At 41.8% G+C, this 24,863-nt stretch overlaps 1 protein-coding gene and 1 long non-coding RNA gene across 2 annotated transcripts in view; one reads left to right on the forward strand and one right to left on the reverse strand.

Annotated features, from left to right (window-relative positions):
* The first annotated feature begins 44 nt into the window (after positions 1–44).
* Positions 45–24,863, forward strand: part of CKMT2 (creatine kinase, mitochondrial 2) — a 25,954-nt gene continuing 1,135 nt past the window's right edge. The window contains exons 1-10 of the mRNA XM_009503349.2: positions 45–139; positions 6,495–6,568; positions 9,686–9,858; positions 11,160–11,358; positions 12,553–12,648; positions 13,404–13,625; positions 16,331–16,416; positions 18,881–19,004; positions 21,408–21,542; positions 21,901–22,026. Of these exons, the coding sequence (XP_009501644.1) occupies positions 9,707–9,858; positions 11,160–11,358; positions 12,553–12,648; positions 13,404–13,625; positions 16,331–16,416; positions 18,881–19,004; positions 21,408–21,542; positions 21,901–22,026 (1,140 nt within the window). The 5' untranslated portion in view covers positions 45–139; positions 6,495–6,568; positions 9,686–9,706. The remainder of the gene's footprint in view (positions 140–6,494; positions 6,569–9,685; positions 9,859–11,159; positions 11,359–12,552; positions 12,649–13,403; positions 13,626–16,330; positions 16,417–18,880; positions 19,005–21,407; positions 21,543–21,900; positions 22,027–24,863) is intronic.
* The window catches only part of LOC135310426 (uncharacterized), an 11,156-nt gene continuing 10,440 nt past the window's right edge, over positions 24,148–24,863 (reverse strand). Inside the window, exon 3 of the long non-coding RNA XR_010370467.1 lies at positions 24,148–24,435. This is a non-coding gene — a long non-coding RNA (uncharacterized LOC135310426). The remainder of the gene's footprint in view (positions 24,436–24,863) is intronic.

Genomic DNA, 24,863 nt, shown 5'->3' on the forward strand with positions numbered 1-24,863 from the left:
GCAGCAATTATTTTTGTTTCCCTCACCTCCTTTTCCCCCTCTCATATTACCTGGGCTCCTGTCAGCACACCAACTTGTTATTCCCTTTGCACTCTGGGCTCGCTGCAGGCAGCAGGACGTCTCTACCTTCGGCTTCAAGGTCAGTTTAACTACCTATATTGCTTTTTCTCACCTCAAATGGTAGCATTTCAAATACAAGGGTTATTAAAAATTAATTCAAAGCACCACAGGCAGTGGTGTAATTTGGTTATAATTTATTGATTCACATAACTACTAGGTGCATGAAAAAAAAGTGTCAGACCACCGTGCAGCTGATTCAAATGCTGACCCTTAAGTAACAGTTTAAGTAAGGGAAAAACAAGTCCCTTTGCAGATGTGTAACAAGTTCAGAGAAAACACCTCTAATTCAGTATGGTTTTTGTGATTTTTATTGTAGCTCTCTGCACTGTGGAGATGAGGGTTTTATACTGTAAAATAGTGTCAGATCAATTCAGAAGGGCAAGGACTTCCGGCACCTTGGCTGGGCTTTGGTAGGAGAATTTGGGCTTCTGACTCTCACCAGGTTGAGTCAGATGGGTCAGACCTACAGCTGACAGAAATAAAAAATCATGCTGTTTCTAAGGGGTGGTTACTAAGGAGTAGTTGTCTAATCTATGAAGAGTCTTTTCCATGTCTTCTCTATTGATACGAATCTATTCATAGATTGATATTTGGGATTTTTTTCCCAGACTATTAGATGATTTTTGTAACTGTTCACTGACCTCTGGCATTACAAGGAGAAAGAAACTGAATTTTAGTTTATTTTTCATAGAGATATTCCATGCTGTGATTAAGGTGCATTTAGACTGATGTCTGCATTGACATTACTTCTGCACTCCAGAGACTTTATCTTAAACCCAGACCAGTCAGAAAGGTTCAAGTCTTGCTCAGAGTGTGCTGTGAGAAACTGAAAAACCCCGCCAATATTGCTTTATGAGATTTAATGTTTTAATTTATATCTTATTCTATGAACCTGTAGAGTGATACAGCAAACCAAGAGCAATGTAAGCTGTTTTCTGGGCATCTAAAAATGGTGTCTCATGCATGTAGTCATTTGTGACATTTATTGCAGATGTTTCTAAGGTGCCAGAAACTTCCATAGATGGGCAGAGAAAACTTTCCACTGGCATCTGTAGGCTTTAGCTCAAGCTAAGGATGACTCAATGAAATTAGTTCTCAAATAGAAAAGACCAGCCTCTTTCTCCCTCCACCACGTAAAAGTCCAGCTCTCTGCAGTGATACCATTAGCTAAACAGCGTAACAGTTTAGGATGTCCGTATACATTATTTGTGATTATGAGCCTGTGTGAACTTTAGCTATGGCTCTGCCATTCCTCTAAAATGTCGCTCAGAATCACATGGTGTGGCAATTAATACCACCCATGACATGGTTCAAATATTTAATCTAGTTCTATTTCTAGAAATGTCACTGTAACCCTTGTACCTTCCTTCCCTCCTTGGCTAAAAGCACAGGTGCTGCCTAGTGTGAAATATAGGATAACCAATACCTGTGTTCAAATACATTAAGAGAAAAAAGGACCTGACAGCTTCCTCCTTAAAAGAAGTTCAAGTAACTAAAGAACTAATAACAAAAGTATTATTTTTTAAATATTAAAACTAGTAGTAAAGTTCCTAAGTTCTTAAGGGGTAAAGAGGCAGTTTATGCATTTCTGATGATTCACTCGCCTCTGAAGTTCCCAGAGGGGGATGCAACAGCTTCAAATATGTGCAGATCACAGGAGCTCTGTGTGCAACAGAACACAGCTGAGGCAGTCCAAGCATGGTGGTAGCTATGAATCAAATCTCCTGGAGACCCTCTGCAGCCTCTGGCCAGAGCAGCAAGGGGAGTTTTGCTATGTCAGAGTTTTCTTAAGTTGTTGACTTAAAAGAAGGATGTTTTTAGTGTTGGTGAGAAACCTGCTATAGAAAAGCTGTATTTGTCCCAGAGAGTACCTTCACCTTTAACAGAGGCTTTAATTTAGCTGTATTGTGAATAAGAGGGAAAACTGGTTTAAGGCCAGAAATTGGCATTCTCAAATTTTTTTCAGCCTGGGGTTCAAACTGTGGTTTCAAACCGCCCCTCCACTTTAGATGATACTTGCAGTCCTTTGGGCTGTTTCTCATCCAGCACCAGATTTACAGTAGTGACTTCCACTAAATCTTATTGCTGGCTTTTGTCTCTGCCTTCTGTGCATGGTAGGTGATACCTCTATTAAAATACAGTTTTAAACCCAAAATACACTCCTGGCAGGACATAAATGTCCTGAAGGCTGGTTATAGGTAGCTGAGCATGTCTTAGAGGACAGCAGAGATAAAGGCTATGACCTCTAAGATCATGACCTTTCAGACAGGTTTTGCTGATTCACTGGCCATAAGTCATCACGGCGTATAGGAATACTGCTTTGGAAAAGGCAATGCCAATTTGACCCTGAATTTGTTTACCCTTTATGGAGCTGATGTGGTGAGAGGATGGAAATTATTTTGCTCTGCCATAAAGAAACCTTGTTTTTGCAGACACTTAACACTACATGCTGTACATGCTGTACAGCTTAGTGGCTGTTAATTTAAGTCAGTGTTGCATTTACTCCCCTCACAATTAACCACTGCAGACACTGCTCCACAAGGTGACTTGCAAGGAATTAATCAAAACTCTTCACTGTAGGAGGGAACCTATGCATGGAATATACACAGCAACTGTTTCTGAGCCAATTGCTCTGTGTTTCTTCTCTTCTGTACAAGAGTATTTTTGCTTTCTCCAAGTGATAACACAAATGACCTTGGAAATAAAACTTTAAAGGATTTGTTGCCAGTGTCAAATTCCACTCTCAGAGCCACTGCACTGTGCTCCATGGACTGCCCTTGGGACAAAGACATGCGTAAGGCTGGAGGGATGCAAAAGACATCTTAACTAGTTATCATGAGGCAAAGCCAGTATCCAAAGTGTGAACAGAATAATATAATAAGCAGAAAATGCGCAAGGCAAGATGTCCAAGCATTTTGTAAAGATGTTGGATATAAATACTGGGAGCTATCAAAGTGTTTTGCAGCACACTTGACTAACAAGAAAAAAAGAAAAACCTTCCCTGCCACTTTACCCATAGAAAATCCACCTGATGCTGATACCAGCTGAGATGTATATCTTACCCTCTGCCTTCGGCAGTTAAAGAATGCCCAGTTGTGGGCACTGCTGAAGACCATGCTACCAGCACAGGAAAGTAAGACAGACAAGTTGTAAGTCCTGGGTGACAGTAGAGCAGATCATCCCTGACCGTGACAAGGAAAAGTGGGAGATAAATGACTTCAACAGGACAATCACATGAGAGCCAGCAACCTTGGCACCCACATTAGAGCACTGGTGAGCCAAACCCAAGTGATGCCATGTGCAGCAGAAGCAGGTGCACCCTCCCAGTTACAGCACATGCTGGTACCACCATGCTCACGAGGGCCATTTTTTGTGTTTCTGCCATCTGCTAAGGGATTTGAGAAGCTCATGCTTTTCTCTCCCTGATATTCCCCACCTGCTCTTCTTTCCATCAGCCTGCAACAAGATCAGTGCTATCCTAATCTGTCGACTTGAGCTAGCACTCAAATGTGTGTTTCCCTACTGCAAAATAACAGTTCTCATTAATTCACTTTGGATTGTTGTGTCTCCTGATGTGTCAGCTTCTGCTGAGCTGCATACAGAACATACATGGTACTCCAGCTTGGTCATACCCCAACAATGAAACAGTTCAGTTTAGATCACATCTCTGAATATTTCTTACAGCATGTGCTGAAATCCCCACATTATGAAATTAGTAAGGAAGAAGCTTCTGACTCTCAATGTGCCTATCCACTACATTTTGGAAAAACAGCTGTATTGCTATCAGAGTTACAGAGTATTATCTGAGTGACACAGGCTTCAGGTCTCATGCCATGAATCCTAAGAATCTCACTAAAATCCTTAAAATGAAGTTATTAAGCTTTATACCTCAAAAAAAATGTTGTGTCTAGTACCATAGAAATCAGACCTCATTTGGACAACGGAAGATGTTCACAGAACTACAGATCAGTGCAGGTTTAGACGCAGCTAATTCTGTCATATGTGCTACCAAAATAAAGCCAAACTCACACGTAGCTTATGGTGCATTGCAAGAACTTGAAAATTCTGCAAGGTTGGTGCAGTTATAAACCATTTAGCAGAGAAAGAATTTTTAAGTAGAAAACCTTAAATGATAATTGGGAACCATTTAAGAATATTTTAGCAGCACATTCACAATACTACAACAGAGGAGAAAACTTCTCTGCTTATTAGGAAGCATTCCGGTTTAAAGGAAGAGTGAAAGTAAGAGTAGAAAAAAATGACAGGACTGATAGAGACCTAAGTTAACCAGGTTCCTGCTGTTGCAGACAACCCCACCACATAATCCTACTCGGAAGTGTATCTATGTCCGTAGCAGAAATAATTCCCTGACTGCTCCGATCAGGAAGCTGCCTAGGCTGTGCTGAGGACTGCAGTCATCACTCCCTACCCACTGCTCAGAGAACTGTGTGACTCCCAAAAGGGGACAGCACTTGGCAGGCAATGACCATGCTGTGCACTTCTAGTGAACCACTGTGGTCCTGAGGGGCTGATAGGATTTCCAAATGCAAAAGCTATTCCTTAGACACAGAGATGCTCTGCCGCTTCCATTTTGGAGACCTGCTACAACCATTACTGGAATGACAGGACCATTCAGGACATATCAGGAGGATGCTGGGGATGAAACAAAATGGAAAGAGTTCAAGGAAGAGCTAAAGATCAATTAATAAATTTGAAAATATTATTAAAATCTGATGGCGAGACATAAAATGTGACTGTCATTAAGTACCTACACGTGGACAAATAATGAGCAGAAATTTCTACAACAAACTGATAAAAGTAATAACAAAGACCAATAATTCAAACTGAAGACAAAACAAATGCAGGCCAAAAATAAGACAGAGTTTTATTTATTTATGTTTTTTAACTCAGGTTGATTAACCCTTGGAACTCCTTTATCTTCTCTGGACCACACTCTAGGTAGTTTTAAATGGAAGATGGATGCTTTCCTAAAGCAGGTGTTTTCCCTCCAGCACACCTGATCAGCACATGCAAGCGCCCGATTCCTTTTCAAGGGTTAAAACCAGTAATCACAAAAGTTCTGATCTTGAAAAATTAATCTTTCCCCTTCCCAGCTGCACTATGGTAGCACTCTAGGCATCTACAAGAAAATGCATTTTCTATCATCGTGAGCATGAGGGAAGACCCTTAGGAAGCGCCTACAAAAGAAAAGTGTGCAGTGGTTAAATTTCCCCATGAAAGCAAAATCCCTACAGTGGATGCCTAAGGATAGACTGCAGTGAAACCTGAATCACAGCATGGTATTTCTGGTAAAGTGTTCTTAGAAAAACCTTACACCTTTAACAACACCTTTGCCTGGAATAATTACATTTCTCTGAATCCACAGAGGTGGTAATGTTGCAAACTTATTGTTAGGGCAGGTTTACATTTTCTGTGAGGAAAAAACCAGATGAATCTGTTAATGATTTGAGGTCAGATTTGACAAGCAGCTTTCATGATAATTTTTTTTAGGTTGAGATCATTCTGTTCAGACTCTTTATAAAATAGATCTTTTTGGAATGTCTGTTTTGAAGCAACACATTACTTAGAAATCATGCTATTTTTGAGGGGGAAAAAAAGAAAAACAAAACAAAATGGTCTTGTTTCTTGTCAAAAAAACTGTCTTATTCATTATGCACACTCATTATGTAAAAACTTTTTTGCTGAACTTGAAGACCAGGTTTTGTGCAAGACTATTTGTGCTATTTTGATTGTATGTGGACTATCTGTGCAAGGCTAACATGGACTCAAGTTTGTGCTGCAGTATTACATGCACTTATATTCAGAACTATAGCCCACCCTTGTGGCAAGAGGTGTTTATTAAATTAGGAGTTACACCATTTGATAAAAAAAATTACAGTCCCCTTTCCACAGCAGTCCAGATGATGTTTTTCTTCTCACAAGAAATTCTAACTTTCATGTTCCCCTAGACCCTTTGCATTTGACAGTCACAAATGATGGTCCCTGCGATGGCAATGCCACGCTGCAGACAGAAGGTCCTACCTAAGGAGCGGAAGATCAGGCCAGCTGTCGTCTCCCAGTTCCTGCAGGCAGCAGCCACGTGATGCTATGATTGATGCTTGCAGGTCACCTTCTCAGCCGAGTCACCTTTTCTGCAGGAGTGACTGGGTTTAAAAAGCTGAGGCACTTACTGGTAAAGACAGAAACTGAAATTCTGCTTACAGAATGGCAAAGTTTGGGGAAGGAAATATTAGGCTGAGGAGTGCTGGGCTTAAATTCTTAAACTGTAACAAGGGATGTGTAGTTAGACATTAGTTTAAAAAAAAAAAAAAAAGAAAAAAGCCTATCTTACTCTGATTTTTTTTTTTTTTTAGGTAGTTAACCTACGCACTGTGTGGCATCTCCAGTGTTGGAGGCTTTTAAGAGCTGTTAGAGGAGCATCTGTCAGGTAAATTAAAGCCTGCCTCAGGGTAAGGAAAACCTTTCCTGTGATCCAACGAGGCAAGAATGTCCTGGGGGACTAGACACGCAGCCACAATAGAAGATAACATTGCCAACAAGAAAAATACTTGTGTTATGGGACTTTATCAGAACTCAGAAAGGAAAACAATTTTATGAGCATAAAATCTGCCTTTGATCAGGTGTCCAAAAGTCAGTCATTCTGTCCCAAAAGACCCAAAAGCCCATTTAATGTATCAGACCCTGACAGGGTGAGAAAACTACTGATGCTGCCTGAACAAGGGAGGAGGGGGCAATGAAACTGTCCATGCTGAGAGGATCTGCTTTAGGGATTAAATCTCGGTATTGCACATCCAGTCAAAGACAGGCATAAATAGAAGGAGGGGATACTTGTACTCATTCAGCAGAAAGAGTAAGGTAAAATGTCCCTGTATTTCCCAGATCAGCCATGGCACAAAGCCTTCACTGTGAGTTATCAGGGAAGAGTCTTTGCCTTTTCCCCCAGGCCCATCTATTTCTTTTTCCAGGTGGTTTGTGCCTCTTTCTGTTCACAGGCTGTGATTTCTGTTACAACCCTACATCTCAGGCACACAGTGTAGTTCAGCCTGAAAGACAAGGATGACAAGATAACTGCAGCCACCCAGGGTATTGTTTGCATGCCACGTTCTGCAGAAGGTTTGCCCTGCCCAGATGCTCTCAGGATCGGGCCCTCTCTTATCCAAGAGCTGATTTAAGGGCAATTCAAAGGATACAAGAAGCACTGAATCAGCAGCTAAACAACCTTTAGCTTTTAAAAACTTCAGTGAGCATGGTTTGTCTCCCAGAGAAATCACAGGGAGCAGCTTCTAGCATCCTTCACCCTCGCAGAGCTCCCACGTACTTCTCACCTTCTCCAGAACAAATTAATGCCAAGTGCCTAGCCAAGAGCACGCTGTGCTCACCTTCCAGTCTCAGACCAAAGTATCATGCTGATCCAGACAATAACTTTCTGGCTGGGATGTTGCTTCTATCCATTGCTTCTATCCATTGATCGTTGGAAAAGGCTCAAAGGTAGAAAAATACGCAGCCAGTCAATCAATTGGTGCTGTTACGAAACATGGGACTTCCCTGTCACATTGCATTAGTGCAAGGAATGGAGGTTATGTGAAAACAGCAAACAATACAGTGCAGCCTAGCCAGCAGATATGTGTCATGGCTAAAGATAATGACTTGTCTGAGGCTGTTAGCTTTACCTGTTAGGCTGCAGTACACACTGCAGTCAATAGCTGCACTGCTCTTGTTATTTCTGAAGCATTATAATTAATCACAGAATCACAGGATCACAGGTTGGAAAGGACCTCAGGGATCATCTAGTCCAGCCTTGATACCGTTGTGCCTCACACTTCTTTCTAAATATATACTGCACATGATTCCTCTAGTTTTATCAGATGTATGGACCAGATTTGTCCCTTAAAGTGACACAGGACTCAGAAGCTCCCAAAAAATCCAAGCTGGTGGAGATACTGATGAATGCCTGGGGTTAGGACAGGATTTTGACTGCCAGCCAATTCCTCACAGTAAAGATGGCATCTGTGAAACAGAACTATAAATACATACAGCTGCTATGAAAATACATGTATTGTTTCTCAGACACATAGGTATAACAATAACAGTTCTGTGCAGATTAGTCATAAGCCAGTAATTCCAGACAGTAGGATGGGGATGTTATACTGTGAAAAGGCACAAGAACCACCTGCTAACTGCACTGAAAAGGAAGTAGCACAGAAACCTCCATCATAAACCTCAAATTTGACTTTGATTTACAGTCAAATGTTCTCCCACCATTTTGGGAGGGGGAAATCCTGTTGCAGTCATGAAAGCCTGTCCTGCAACTCTTACCTAAACAAATTCTTAGACAGAGGGGAGCCACTCGCAGCGATAAGGCAACGACTGTCTGCCTCCTGTCCCAGCCTGGTGTCAGCATGTTCTTCATTATACTCTAGTGCAATGCAACTAATTCTTGAGGACTCGGAATAGCTGAGGAAGTCACAATGTATTCCTAATGAGAAGAAAAAAATAAATGCCCCCCTCTGTATGGTCTCTCCCCATTTCTGTTTTAGGGAAACTCGGTGAAAAAGTATTGAAAGTTCTGTTGATCAGTCAGCACCTTTGTCTGGAAGGAAAGTTAGATAAATGTATATTGAATTTCAAAGGCATGGAGGAGACAGAATAACAAAATTCATGTATAAAATTCTTTAAACAAGATACACGACATGAAACAAATGACTCTCAAACTTGAAACATATCTGTTTCTCATCTGACATATGTGAGTAAAGTTCAGAGAAGATACTGCTTTGCATCAGAAAACCATGCAAGCAGATGAGATCTTTTTACCAAGTAAGAAGATATAAATGTCAGATTGAATCTGTCTTTAGACAGCAGTGGAAAAGGCGAAGTAGTACAGGGTTTGGGATTAACTAACCCAGATCTACATGAAAATTATTGGAAATCAGAACACTTTTTTCACTGAAAATGAAACCAAATGCGTTGAGGTGTTTAACCTCCAAAAGAATGGTGAAAAGATTGCATAAACAATAATGGTTTTTTAAAAACTTTGAATAACAAATGAAGCAGCATATCCTGGGGAAAATGACATGTTTTCTTGTAAATCTTCCATGCCCATTTCCCGAAGATGATTTACCAGATTCCAGTTTTAAGAATGAGCTTCTGTCAGGGACACAAATTGGAATTTGTGTCCTTTCTTTAAACAGGAGTTATATCTTCCTGAGAAACTCAGTCACCAGCAATACTACTTTAATTCTGATCCTTGGAAAAAAATGTATGTATTGTCATCTTCAGACTTGCACAGAACATGCATTTTCTCTGCTAGACTTAAAGATCTCCTGTACTCCAGATATAATCCCAGTAGAATTAAATAGAAAAGAATACATGCATAGAAATAATACATGTAAATACCAACAATTTTTCTGAACACACTACATAAGTGCAAATCAATAATAAAAATAAATTTATTCTCTTACAGGGCTACCATTTAAAGTGAGAATTTATTTGTCATTTGCACTGCATGAGGACTTAGGGGTTGACATTGGGCTGTCTTCTCTTCCAGACATCGTATCCTCCGAGAGGAATGGCTAGTACCTTCTGTCGTCTCCTGGCCGGCCGTGCAACCACTGCACTCTTTGCAGCCGCAGGCACAGGAGTGCTAACTACCGGGTACCTCCTCAACCAGCAAAATGTGAAGGCTGCTGTTCAGGAAAAAAAGAAACTCTTCCCTCCAAGGTAAGGACTTGGGGTTAGACAGTCAGCTGAGCACAGCACCCTGATAACTGGGCTAGGAGTAACATTTCACTCTTTGGAGGAACAAGATCCTCATAGTGAGCTGCAGAGTCCTCATGTGGTCACACAGTCTGTGTATCTGTCCATGGGCAATATGACCTGAAAAACAGCACCCTTGATTACTAACCCCAGTTTTAGGTAGCACCAAAAATGGCCTTCAAGACCAGAAAGCAGGGACGTGAGATACTATCAACACTCAAAAAAAAAGCCATTGCCAAACAATGACAAGCCTAAGAAATGTTTTCAATTTTAGGCAGAGCACTATATTAGTCCTTATTCTATCTCATCAGCTATCGAAAGCTTTGCAGCTCAACCTATTGGACTGGCTGATTGTACAGACTCTACCATTAGGAAATGTGAAAGTATTTTCATTATGCAAGTAGTAAAGAAATCTCCCATATAACTGCTGTACTTGAAATACTCCTAATTCTGTTACAGACTGGCTGGCTGCTGATGATTAGAAACTAACTACAGACTTTCTTCTCTGTAGGCTGACTTTGCTGGCCATAATTATACAGATCAGGCCCTGACAGACCTTTTTCTTTTTAAAGTAGTGAATGAATAGTATCCTAGTTAAAATATATTCTTATAGAAATAACGGAGTTGTACATAAAGATAATCACTACCAGTACAAGGTAGATGTGGTCTGACTTAGTTGCAAAAATGCCTTGCTAAAGCATAACATCTTTCTTTTCCATGGCTTACTACACCATGCAGCTTTCTCTAAATAATAATGTCATTAAAGCAAACCCAGGTATTGCAGAAGAATGAAATTCCCAGCTGACATTGATAGACAGGCCCACTGATGTCCACTAAGCTGTGAGTGCACCTAGGCCCTCAGTTACAAAGAACTTCTTCAGCTAAACTTAATTACCTTCCTACTTGAAAAAACTATGTTAGACCTCTTTTATTTCGAATAAGAGTGTCTCAGCAGAGATTTAATGGGGCTTAGTACACTTTCATAGCTCACTAGGATTAATTTTCCTGATGGTCTCAATTAACAGAAATCTGCAATTGCCTGTTCTTGTGGTGGCCCACCTATGTGCAATGTGGGGTACCTTCAGTGACCTGAATCTTCCTCCCTTCCTAAAACTCAATGCAACATATACACCAAGAACTAATTATAGTTTTTAAACCATGCTGTGTACTCTGTATCTCATGATCCCTTCAATAGCTTCATAAACTAGCAAGGATTACTCTTCGAAGGTGCCAAATTAATTGCTTGGGATTTTTCTTCTCTTCAGCGCAGACTATCCTGATCTCCGCAAACATAACAACTGCATGGCTGAGTGCCTCACACCAGCCATTTACTGTAGGCTGAGGGACAAGATGACTCCCAATGGCTACACCCTGGACCAGTGCATCCAAACCGGGGTTGACAATCCTGGCCACCCTTTCATTAAAACTGTGGGCATGGTTGCAGGTGATGAAGAATCCTATGAGGTAAGGTGTTTCCACAATACTGTTGTATTTGGTTCAGTTTTCGTGGTATTGTTCACAACAGCTCATTAGACGAAGACAAATTGCAGTAAGGTATGCATTTCTAAGATAAATTGTATCCTGAAAAGTGTGTAAGGGGCAGGCCATGTGCATAAAGATGGTACTTTCCCTACTCCTCCTCACTAGGAAATGCATGAACATGAGGTGGTGTTACCACAGGTGCCCCCTCTGCTGCAATTGAGGTTAATAAAATGTACCTGCTTGGGAGCAGCTGCTACCTGCCTCCAGCAGCTGCCCTCCCTCCTACAACTAAACTTAGTTTAATGGCAAAGCTATGCAACCCTGAGATGCACAAAATAAAGGCAATGTGTAAATTACATTGTGGAACAGCAGAGGCAGAAGTGAAGCAAAAACATCTTCTGAGAAGTGCCAGATATCATTAAGCCACAGCTTTTGGATCATGATGAAAACCAAAGATACACAGCTTTAGGATGGACAGGTTTATTGAACTCTGGAATAAGGAGAAGAGGAAAAGAGAAGAAAACCCTTATTTTTATTAACCTCTGTGGTTTGGTTCCTTCAGTCTACCGACAATGGTACCTATTATTATACAGTCTCCTAACAGTATTCCAAATGCTGGGCTGCTGAAGATGGACTGGGACACCTGGCGTTCTGGACTATCAGCGACTGTGGTTTGGTTTCCTCATTTAGATGTGCCCCGCTCCTCATTTGCATGAAGGTGTGCTTGTGATTGGGGTTGACACACCTGAGACAAGTGGCTCTAACGAGGACTAGTATCCCATAGCAGTGAAGACATAGGGTATTACTGCATGACCTAAAAACAAGAGGCAAGGTGCTGAGGGACTCGGAGTGTGTGTTCTGGTTGATAATACAGCCTTAAACCTAGTCTGGTTGCCACCACATCCAGTACCTGTCTGTGGTAACTAGAGTAAACTTGCCACTTAAGTAAGGTGAAATTGCACCTTCTTTTTGTTGTGAAGATGAGCAACCACTGCAGAGCACTCTCTAGGTCAAAAGCACCCCCTTTTTTCATATTTACCCCAATCTGCATTTGCGAAGCCTCTTTTACATCTGTCCTCCAGGAGCCTGTGCCAGGGGACTTCTGTGGCTGAAACTGGTGCGTTTAAGTGTTTCTGTGTTTCTGCAGACTCTTTCTAGATTCTCTTGACTTCATAGGTGTTTGCTGAGATTTTTGACCCTGTCATTAAAGTGAGACATAATGGCTATGATCCACGGACAATGAAGCATCACACGGACCTGGATGCATCCAAGGTAGGATTGAAATAAAATAATGAGACAATAAAGGTTCAGGGCTGCTTCTTACAGTGATGACATGCATGAAATAGTACTTTTTTTCCTGATCCAACTTCAAAGACAGTAATTTTAGGGTTAAGGAAAGTGGGAACGCCACTCACGGCCCTAACAGGAAGACAGTTGCATCCCCAGCTTGTTCCTAGAAGAAGGATCAGTCTCAACTGTACTAAGCATCTGGGCCAAAGTCTTACTTGCCAGTGTCAGTCTGTTCATGAGCTTACAGATAACTGTGAGTCTAAGGCTTGGAATGAAAGCAGGAGTCGGCTCCACTACGCCCATACATGTGATCAAACCTTACCTGCTGCTTAATTTTTCCTTCATAGTTAAACTACACTGTGGTTTAGCATCTTCTTGGGCTTTCCTCTTTTGAAGGAAATCCCATACCTGGCCCCCTGCCTCTGCCAATATCCGTGTTTCCAAAAGCCACACAGATTCTTTCACATTTTGGACCATGAAGTACTAGCTGGTTATTCTGCCAAATGCATTCAGTCAAAGAAACCTGTTGTTCCTAGAAAAAAAAAAACAAACAAAAACCTGCTGGTCTGAAACTCTGAGGGGCTCCTGGTATCCTGAGTATCTGTGATCTCATGGAGAGGTTGTCATGCCTGGGCAGAAAGGTGCCCCTCTTTTTGTATGATTGGATTTGGCTTTTTTTTATGGTGGAGCACAATGCAGGGGACTGTGTGTGAAATAATGGAAGATTCTTCCTTCAGATCACCCAGGGTCAATTTGATGAGCGTTATGTCCTCTCATCACGGGTGCGTACTGGCCGCAGCATCCGGGGCCTCAGCCTTCCTCCCGCCTGCACCAGGGCAGAGCGGAGAGAGGTGGAGAATGTTGTGGTCACCGCACTCGCTGGGCTGAAAGGAGACCTCTCTGGAAAGTACTACAGCCTGACTAATATGTCCGAGAAGGATCAGCAGCAGCTTATTGACGTAAGTATAGCTCCAGTGCTGACAGCACCTTCATTGACTCTTGTTTATCTTAATCTTTGTCTTTCTTTGGGGTACCTGCTTTCCTCTGTAGCTAAGAAGGATAATCACAGCATTAACCCAGTAGTTAATGGCCTGCCAGTATTTTTAATATAACAGCAAATCATCCAGGGTCTAGATTTTGGCTAAGTACATAATGTGTAGGTCCGACACGTGGAGATATATTCCAGATAGCAAGATCCGTGTCGAATCAAATATACATGGCTGCTGACACCTCTTTGGACAAATAACAAAGTAAATTCAGGACTTGAGCAAAGATCGATATTTTCTATATTAATAACCATTCTAAGTAAAAATATTACACTGATATAAGCATTACATATTATCTGTATTCTGGACTGCCAGGGTGGGGGGCTTTGGCTGTAATTTATTTATGCTAAAACTACACTAATTCTGATTTCCTCAGAATGGCTGTAGCCAACTGCACCCAGGTGTCCTTTTCCCAGTCCTATAACTGTGTTTAAGGACTTGAAGGATCAGGTCCATAATGAGAGTTTTCATTGTCATACAGATGGAAACACAAGGATTTTCATTATGGATTTTGTCACAGCATGTGACAAGTCAAACAAACCTTGAATGTGCATTTTAAATATCCAAAGGAATGGCTGTACCCTGTTAGCTATAATTATGGCACATTAATCCATAACATCAACCAAAAGGGAGCTGATGAAGTAACATAACTATTTATAACCCTGGAACTAGGTGTCACAGTCTGGATTAACCAGGAGTTAAGAATTTATGTAAGGTCAGTAACTTTTTTAATTGAATGTCCTTGGTAATGTATTTATTCACAAGAAGTTGATGACCTATTGTAGGTTTTATTTCATTGCCTTTTTCAGCAGGAGAGAGTTCCCTAGAAAGCAGCAGTCAAAATAGGAGTGTGGAGAACGTAATTCCTCCATGGTTTAAGGCTAAGTCCTTTGGGAAGTGGAATAGACTTCACTGATTCAGCATTCTACCTTGTTTTGTTTGCTTTTATGGTAATGCAAATGTATAGAAATCAGGGCATTGAATGTTGTAACCTCAGACTCCATCTTAAACTTATACCATTGCTTACCTCCTCCAGTACATTAGGACCTTGAACCTCTATAACATCAGGCTTTCCCCCGGCCTTTAATAAGCAACATCTGATCTCTATAAGATCAAATTCAGCACAGAAGGCATTTGGTACTTTGCAGATTTGGGCCATATGCATGTAAGGGAAACTAATAGTGCTCAGCTGTTTTCTTGCAAAAAGGGGATTTTTTTCTTTCAAGCAGAAGTGCTGAGTGGAGCAAGCCAAGGAAGGAAATGTTGTGTCCCTGTGATGAACAAAAACTCTATACATTTTCTTGCATGCGGGGAGCCCTTATTGTGGCCTTCCAGTACTTAAAGGGGGGCTATAGGAAAGATGGGGACAATCATCTTGTGGCAAGGCCTGTTGTGACAGGACAAGGGGTGATGGGTTTAAACTAAAGGAGGGTGGATTTAGATTGGATATAAGGAAAAAAATTTTTACTATGAGGGTGGTGAAACACTGGCCCAGGCTGCCCAGAGAGGTGGTAGATGCCCTATCCCTGGACACACGCAAGGTCAGGCTGGACGGGGCTTTGAGCAACCTGATCCAGTTAAAGGTGTCTATTCACTGCAGTGGGTTGGACTAGATGACCTCTAAAGGTCCCTTCCAACTCAAACCATTCTATGGTTCTATGGTTGGGGTTCTGGCTGCATCATGCCCATCACAGGGTATTCAAAGATGAACACCTAAAATTCTCCACTAAGGGGAAAGAGAAGTAAAGCGCATCAACTTGTCTACCATGTCATATTTATTCTGGATAGGTTGCCACACTATTCTTAATCAAACCCTAGATCTAAAAACAAACAAACAAACAAACCCCCAAAAACCCCCTCCCTCCAAGATTTGATACGGCAGTGTTTGAGGAATTAAGAACTCATAATTTTTCACCACACACATGAAAATCAAATACTTACTTGCTTTGGGAAAAGCAGCTCCGCTACAGAAAAAAGAAAAACCTAAATTATCTGGAATGTGGCAAACCGGTGGCACAGCAAGTGCTACATTCATTAAATGAGAAATAGCATCTCTGTTAAGGAACAGAACAACTCTGTGATTCTAAAAGGTCAAGCTTAGCACTGATTTAATTCCTACCTTGACTTCATGCTCAGAATAAATTGCTAAATCTCTTTGTTGAAGAAATATATTTTCAGAACTAGGTTTTGTTGTGGTTTTTTTTTTTTTCTCCAGTCTTTAAGGACTGATTGCATTCTCCCATCCTGAAACTTGTCCTTATGCAGAGAACATCTCTAGTGCTAGCAGTCAGGTCCCTCCAGAGTACCCTTTGCTGTGTATATGTCATATTAGGTACCCACGTCCCATTCCTCCCTGCATCTGAAAAAATTTTTTTGCCAAACATGGTCATATTACCAATGGCAGTGAGAAACTGCAAGACTCAAGAAAATCACCTGGGTGAAGTGCTTTTAGTTTTCAGAATAAGGAACCAGAATCATAAGCTGTACTATGCATTTTGCTTGCACATTGACTTCACATAAAATGTATTAGACAGCTTTATACTGTTTTCTTGAACAAACTTAAATTTTGTTTTGTTCTTTCTCCCTCTCTCTCTTTTTGGCCCCATTTCGGTGTCCAGGACCATTTTCTCTTTGATAAGCCAGTGTCCCCTTTGCTAACATGTGCTGGGATGGCACGTGACTGGCCAGATGCCAGAGGAATCTGGTATGTTGTGTGACATGCAGAAACTTGTGTCATGTTTTAAAGATTGTGTTACAAATCTCCTTGCTTGTCCTAACCTTGCAGCCACTCTGTCCCCATACTCACAGCATGTTAAATTTGCTTTTAAAAAAAGTTTTCCTGCTTAATTAAAAACAAACAAACAAAATCCAGTAATGAACAAAAGAATGGGAAAGACCTTTCATTTCAGAAGCCATCACTAATATCATCCTCACAACACAGTATCATAGGCACGGCTTCTTTGGGTTTTTTGTCTCCATTTTTTCTATCTCTAGATAAAAATTTGATTTGGGAAAGTCACCATGCAGTCGGCAGAGCTGAGGTTACAAAAGCAGCTAACACCAGATATAGCCATGCTGTCAGCTGGGAACCACCAGCCATAGAGCTGCAGGACACCACATTGCAAATTCCTGTCCCTCTCCTCACTATCTAGAGACAGAGTATTATTATAATTCCCAGAGCTCAAAGTAACGCTTTCTTTCCAAATGAACTGGACAAAAAGGATATGCAGAAGTTGAGTTTTCTATTTTCTTCCAGGTCTTCTACTTTCAGAAGACACCTGACGTATTTTTTGCCCAAACACAATATTTTCTGGGGAGAGAAAGGGATAATAGTGCTGAGATCAGGGCACACACCCACTAGCAGAGGGTGGGAGCAACTGTGCATTGCATAGCACCTGCATCCAATAAGGTATACTTCTAGGCATTACCAGAAGCTTTAATTCTGTAAAATTAGGCTAAAAAGGATTCTGAAGAATCACCTAGCCTGTCTCCTTGCCCTAGATGGATTCAGGACTTTATGTAGGGGACGGGACTTTATGTAAAAAAAAAACCCAACCGTTTTCCAAGCAGTGTAGGACAATACTGGCTCACGTTCAGAAGCATAGCCAGTATTACTGTGATGAGCTAAATGTGATTGCTGTTGGGGAGCAGGCGCTGTGAAACCTGATCGCCCATGAAACCTAATGACCTGCTGGAAATCTGTGAGGATTTTTTTATTTCAACAAGCTTCAGATTAGCTCGCTGGTCCCCATCTAAATCTGAGGAAGAGGAAAAGGATAAGTCTGAGGTATCATTCTTTCTCTCTACAAACAGGAGAAGTACCAACAATATAAATACTATCCAGGGATCTCCTGAATATAACAGTCTTGCATTTTGGCTTGTTTTACATGTGAAATATGTCAGGCAGACTGGAAAAAAAATTAGTATGATTGGACAGTATTTCAGTAAGCCACATTTGGAAAACTTGCTATTCTCCTTCAAGAAATTGTTGTCAAAAAGACTACATGTCCTGGAAATTATTTTGCTTATAAAGATTGCAATCCTGTCCTTGTTATGGGCTGGAGGACTATTCCCACCAACCTCACTGGCAGTGATGGCAGAGTTTAAATGCACTCAGTGTGGACTCACTCCACATTCCTTCAAGCAATGGGGAGAATTAGTTAATTAGAGGGGGAGCTGAGTCAGGCCACCCTCAGTCTATTTGGAAAACCCTCCCCTGATTGTTCGATGTGACTGAAGACAAGAGACCTGGACCTCAACTGACCATAACATCAGGCACAGGATGTTTATATCTGGCAAACTCCAAGTTCAAAAAAAGGAGTTGCAGTTAAAGACCAGCTGAAAATCAGGCTCTCGGTGAACTTTAACTTTCAAATTTCATGTGTTTCGAACCTGTTAATATTCCACTGCTTGTACAAATGAGTCTGATCCCGTCAATCACCTTCTACATGCTATAGAAAAGCTGTGGTAGAAGACTGAGGAAGTGGGGAAAAAGCCATGAAAAGTGACCTCAGGTTTGACCTGCACTTAAGAAACTTAACCATGACTGATCTGTTTGAGACAAGAGTGGGTACCTTCAGGCACTTTTATCTTGACTGACAAGCCAGCATCACTAATGCGCTGTCTGGAAGCAATGTGCATCTGCTGTCCTCAGACATGTAACTTGACTGATGTGGCAATCCAGTGCGACCAAGTGATACAGAGGGCACTGGGATTTGATTTAGGGGAGAAGAAAATTAAGTAACGACATATTGCTTGGCCCCCAGCAGCATGTAAGCATTAGGGTCTTTTTTCCAAACTGCATAGTTTTCTAAGAACAATAAAAACCGCCCCCAGTGATGGAGGATGCAGAGGTTGGCTTTTCCCTTTGCTACACCTCCCAGCTGCACTTGTACTAGAGGACAACATGTTTTTCCTCGCTCAGCACTGCAGCAGCATGATGTGATCAGAAAAACTTCTTGCTGTGCCCAAGAAACCCACAGAATGCCATTGGCATGGGGGATCCAACTGTGAAAGCCGCTTAAATCCCCAACTGCAGAACAATGTTATCTTGCTGTGCTTAACTTCTCCACAGCCCTGAAAGACTGTGATAAATCTAAGGATACTAAGAATTATTTTTCAGGGCTTGTCTTTTTAATTACACTTTTTTTTTCCCCCCTCTCAACCAGGCATAACAATGACAAGACATTTCTTGTCTGGATTAATGAAGAGGACCACACCAGGGTGATCTCCATGGAGAAAGGTGGCAACATGAAACGGGTGTTTGAAAGATTTTGCCGTGGTTTAAAAGAGGTAGTATCTCAATGAGTTTATTATTCCTGTTTGTTTATTGTTGGGCTGTTGTCAGCACTGCCTACCGTGGTTCACACTGAATGTCATCTTCGGGAGCTGCAAAATGAAGTAACACCAGTCCACAGAGCAACCCACACTAATGGAGTTAAAGAAGTAAACAGGCAAATTGCTAGCTGAATTGTAGGGAAAAATAAATAAAATGTTTTTGTAGTTTTGGTATTATTCAGCACAAGCTGGGTGAAGAAATATCCCCCTTTTGCTACTTTGTGCCTGCAGGCTGTGGGAATTCATAAATCAAGCATTTTATTTGTATTGCTTGATTTGCTTGAATGAAGACTTTATTTGGCCCAGCCTCCAGGTTCTCATCCCTGATGCTGGGAGGGGAGTGGATGCTGCTGAAGTTGTGCACAGGACTGAGGACTTACGACCTCCAGGCTCACTGCCAATTTTGGGGATATATGGGGTTTTGTGATAAAAATACTAACTGATAGCCAGGGCTGCTGGTCTAGCTATTCATAAAGACAAAAAAAGTCTTCATGAGATGCCATGTGGATTAAAACCGTTTTGTCCAGACAATCCAGGTAGCGCTGCAAGTCAGCTCTGGCCCTGTGCAGCCCTGTGTACTGCTCTGGCACAGAAAATTCCCTTAACAGAGAAAGTGGATTTTACTGTGTCCCAGAGGCAACACAGCAAGGTGCAGTGGGACAGGTGACGTGGCCAAACACTATTCTCCACCACTGTTGTCCACATAATTCCTGGCTGGATTGCATGAAACCCTAGACATTAAACTACGTCAGACTGAAACTGGCTTGAAATTGTCTCCAAGACTGTAAGAATATTCAGGTTGCATAAAATAACTATTTCTCCCCATTGGGATCCTTGGCAAGTTCACTTAATCTGAACTGTGGAGGAACTGCATTTGTCTCCATCACACTGCTTTTCTTCCTGGGTATGGAAATGCATATTGTGCCAGCCTTGGTCTGCTTGCTTCATTCTTTTTACCTTGGCAAAAGAGCTTCTCTGGCTTTCTGTAGATATCCCTGTGTCAGAAACCCCCCAGCAAGTGTAGAGCTGATACAGCTGTGCCCCTCTTCCATATCACTTCACAGCCCCCAGCCAAAAAAAAAGCAATACCAAGTAGGGACAGCAGGGAACTACAACCTTTTGACTGTGGATGCAGAGGAAGCTCAGAGCATTCATAGGGAAGTTTGGATCTGTAGTGTGTTTGGGAACACAGGAAAACAAAAGCACCTAATGTATCTTTCTTTGGCATTGGGGTGGTTAACTGGGACCTTTTAGGTTTTCAAGGTATACGCATGAGACTGAGCAGTGTACAGGGTGGTGGCCCAGGTGACATGGCTTGCGGATGCTGTTCCCAATTTTGCTGCTGCTACTGTGCTTACCTCACATGCAACAGAGGTGAAGCTATGGACCTGGCCATGGGAAGTGGTCGGACAGCTTTGAGAACTGCGACCAGAGTAGGTGTCTGAGGCAGGAAATCAGGTCTAGTTTCCCACCATTGTTTCTGGTGTCCTCACACAATATAGAAATGATGCTAGGAGAGTCATTTATTCTGTACCCTTCTGCAGGATGGAAGTATATTTGCAGGGGTCTTATGAGCATAAGCTGGTTTATGTATCTGATTCTCCTCTGGACAAGAGGAGAACTGAATTGAAATTGTTTTTGGATCGCAGAAGTAAATCCAGGAAGTGTAGATGAGTGAACAGGGTATCAGCCTATTCAAAGGTCAATAGACCCTTCTGATTTTTCTGTGGATAATTATTTTACTCTCCTTTCTGATATGGTCAGAGACCTAGTACTGAGAAGCATTATATACAAGCTATGCTGTGTCCTTTCAATGGAAGTGTGGCTGTTAATACTAGGCATTTAGAAGTCAAGTGTCCTCCCTCAAGAGTCATGGCATCACTTTGAAAATTACACAAAACTCAGCTTCAGCTGCTTTTGTTTGCTTTGCAGCATTTGAGTCTTTTGGGCTTGTGAGTTGCAACATTGCTCCAAAAATACCAAGGTTAGAAACACATGTCAAAAGCTATAATTTTTATGTGAAGATAGGGCTTCATGGGCTAAGGCTATACCAAAATACCATGACAGGGAGCTTTGTGATAAAGTGATGAAGAGTCTGCAAATTAGTGGTCACGAGAAAATGATGTCAAAATCCTTGTAATGTGCACTGGCGATCTTGGTGTCTGATGAACGCAAACATTTACACCATATCCAAACCAGGCTGTACTCAGGTGGAAATTATGCAGCTCCCTGGTGTTAGTGAAGTTTATCATCAACACAGATACATGATGACAAGAATCTCAGCTATAAGCAGACATCTTAAAATGAGACATTTGTACGCTGCCCTTTTCTTTTTGCCCTTCTTTTTTTCTGTCATAGGTGGAAAGATTAATTAAAGAACGGGGCTGGGAGTTCATGTGGAACGAGCGTCTTGGATATGTTCTGACCTGTCCTTCCAACCTGGGAACTGGTCTACGTGCTGGAGTCCATGTTAAGCTGCCCAAGCTTAGCAAGGTACATGAGTCAGTTAAAAGGCCAGTGACATAAGTCAGCTCTTCTGATTTGTAAAGGAACAAATGAAAAATGACAGCTTACAGCGACTGCAAGTTAGCATGATGTGTAACAAGGTCCCATGGATAATGCACAACTAATTAAGCACATTTTTATTCTGCAAATGATTGTATTTGTTATGGAAATTAATCTACTCAGCAGACACACGCCAAGACAGGCTCTAATCCAAGGACCGAGAGAACTATCCACGTCTGCCTGTATTTCTGGAGATGCTATTAAGTCATGGGTAATAGCATTGCAAGGATTCAGCATGATAGGCAGGGTAAAAGGCAATAAGCTCAAACCTGTTTTTTTCTGATAGGATCCCAGGTTTCCAAAAATCCTGGAGAACCTGAGGTTGCAAAAGCGTGGCACTGGTGGAGTGGACACGGCAGCCGTAGCAGATGTGTATGATATCTCCAACCTGGACCGCATGGGTCGCTCAGAGGTAACCTGGTTTTTTTCCCCTTGCTTTTTAGCTCAGATCTATACTGATATGAGTCAGTTTCCCTCCAGTTGGGTTCGCTGCCATGGCAGTTTTTACTCCTGATGAATCTGGTCCAATGAAAATGCTTGTACAGTGAAAGATTACTGAAGTCCATGAAGTGCTTGCCAAATATTCCTGCTGTGGCAATGAAAAAAAACCCTGAGCAAGTTCCATAAACGTGACTTGTTTGCACCATGTGCCAAGGCTCTCCATTGAGAGCACACAGGTGCTGGAAAGGCTTGGCTGTGGTAACAGACATCCCTCAGGACGACACTTATCAGCATCACAGCACAAGCTCTTAGACCTGCTTGCCTGCGGGAGCGCACAGCTATGAGATCGGCGTCCAGCTATCCCTGCAGCACTGGACATGAGACATGTGTAAGAGCTCGTGCAGTGGGCATTGAGCCAGCGACTATGCATTGGGCAGGTACCTGCTGCACCTGCTGCAAAGTGTTGGGGAAAGAACCAGGGATCGAGTCCTAACCCACCCGGGGAATCAGGCACTGAAAGCAAGATGGTTTAAAGTGTTGTTTTCTTTTCAGTATTCAGTCATGTCCTTTCTCCACAGTTAGACAGCAGGACAAGACCAATCCTTTCATCCCAAAATAACTGAGGAGAAGGGGTCAGTGCCATCCTCATGTGCCCTGTGTGGCACTGAGCAGAGGACATGGGAGAGCTAGGTTTAAATCAGGGCGAAGATCTAATTGTCGGCTGTGAGCCCTCCCTGTTGGGCTGTAGGCTATGACGAGGTGGGTTTGTCTCAGACATGTGTTTCGAAGCTATTTCAGTTTGAATGAGTATTTGTTGCCAGAGAGTGGAAATGACCCTACAGCCTAGTGGTGCTGCTGGTCTCCTGGGAGGCTCAGGTCCCAGACCTCATTCCAGTTTCATATTTAAGTACTTTATAAAGCAGAACAGCACCTAAGAGCAAATCTACTGGAGGATGGTGGAGAAGCAGCCATGTCAAAGAGTTGTAGTCTCCTCCCACTAGCTCTGCCTGAGCCAAACCCTTATTCCAGGTCATGGGTTGTAAGTCCTGTGGCACCACTACAGCTTTCCTTTCCTCACCGAGACCATGGCTGTGTTGACCCTTGGCCATGTCAAGAACAATTGAGACAAAAATTTACTTTGCAAGACCCAGTGACTCTGGTGATTTGAGCACTCTGCTGGTAGGTAGGAAACAGAGGTTCAAACCTTCTGTAAAACATGTCTTTCACCTGTCACGTTCGTGCTGTAAACTCTCAGCTATGGTCAATACTAGTGGGACCAATGTCTCCTGAGGACCTTTTTTCTCCACTAGCAATGCAAGACACAGTTTGGGCTCAGACACCAACCTGCTTGTACACATCAGGATTTGAACGGCTGCCTGCTTGCCCAGCAGCAAAATTTTAATTACTTTCTTGGGTTTGTTGCAAGTTAAAACTCCATTGCAAAGAAAGGCATGCTGTCAAGGTGTGTTTATCCAGAACAGCACAGCATGAGAGGCTTTGGTGACTTAGATATGGACGCAGTTTTGTCCTCTTGTTGCAACGCAAGACTGGAGTCCAGCCTGATTCTTGGTGGGTTTCCATAACATGAATATAACCCTGGGATAACGCACCTGGGTTATAACTAGATTCAAACCAGTCCAGAGCTGGGCAGGTGGCTTCCTTTTCTCACTCACCTTAGGTTTTCTGCCACTGGGACAGAGCCAAGTCAGGGCTTCTGTGCTTTCTTATTTGGACGTGCCCTTGAATGTCTTCACAGCCAAGGGGAATTTGGACAGGGGTTTGGATATTTTAAATCTTGGAGTTTGATGTAGGCAGCTATGTAGCTTTGGAACTAAACTGAAATAAATAGGATTGAAAAGCCATTAAGCTGTACTGCTTGCAAAAATAATTTGTGACAAACATTTAATCTTAAACATCATCATGTGTGCTTTATACTTAAATAACACAAATGATACAAAAGGATTGCGCAGCATGATTAATTAATATAAGTTCTACTGACAGATGGCCTAAGCCTACAAATTTTTGCTTATAGGAAGACTTCTACTGAACTCAGTGATTCCTTGCACAGCAAGGATTCAAAAGATTAAGCCAATAGATAAGATGCAATCCATACCTTGAAGATTTCGAAATCTAAATAAGAAAGAAAACTCAAGGGGATAAAAATGTTTTATTATAAGACATATTTTTTCAGTACGTAATAAAATAAATTCCATTGTGTGGTAAATGTGTTTGCAGAACTGAATTATGGTCCCAAAGGTGTGAGACAAAACTGTTTGTATTTTTGCTTTGTTTCAACTGCTGGTCAATGTAAACTTAATATGAAATTCTTTTCCTTCTTGAGGCTGCAAATTCAGACCTCTGATTTCCCAATACAGCTGGTCTGTAAAAGACAATAAAATAAACTGCTAAGCCACTGAAATGCTTTACAGTAAAAACAAATCCCTTGAAAATCTGTGACTGTCACAATAAAGAGAAAATAGGATTTAGTCTTCACATTCGGTTTTAACAAACCAGTCATTAAAGGTTGCTAATGAACCATTTAATGAAGATTAAGAAAAATCAGCGCAATACCTTGCTGGCTAACTATACCACAGGGCCTGTGGTCCTTGCATGTCACTGTCTGTGGAGAAAGTCTGCTGGAGACAAGGCACCTTGTATTCTTCAGCAATTTTGAAAAAGGTTACAAGGACACCACTACCCCTGCCATATAGAATTACAAATTTTGGTGCTGCTCTGGGTCTGGAGCTAATCCCACCCTTGCCAGTGTATATCAAGAGCTGAAAACAAAGGAGTGATGGATGACGTAGA

The sequence above is a fragment of the Phalacrocorax carbo genome, chromosome Z (genome assembly GCF_963921805.1).
Source record: "Phalacrocorax carbo chromosome Z, bPhaCar2.1, whole genome shotgun sequence".
NCBI lineage: Eukaryota > Metazoa > Chordata > Aves > Suliformes > Phalacrocoracidae > Phalacrocorax > Phalacrocorax carbo.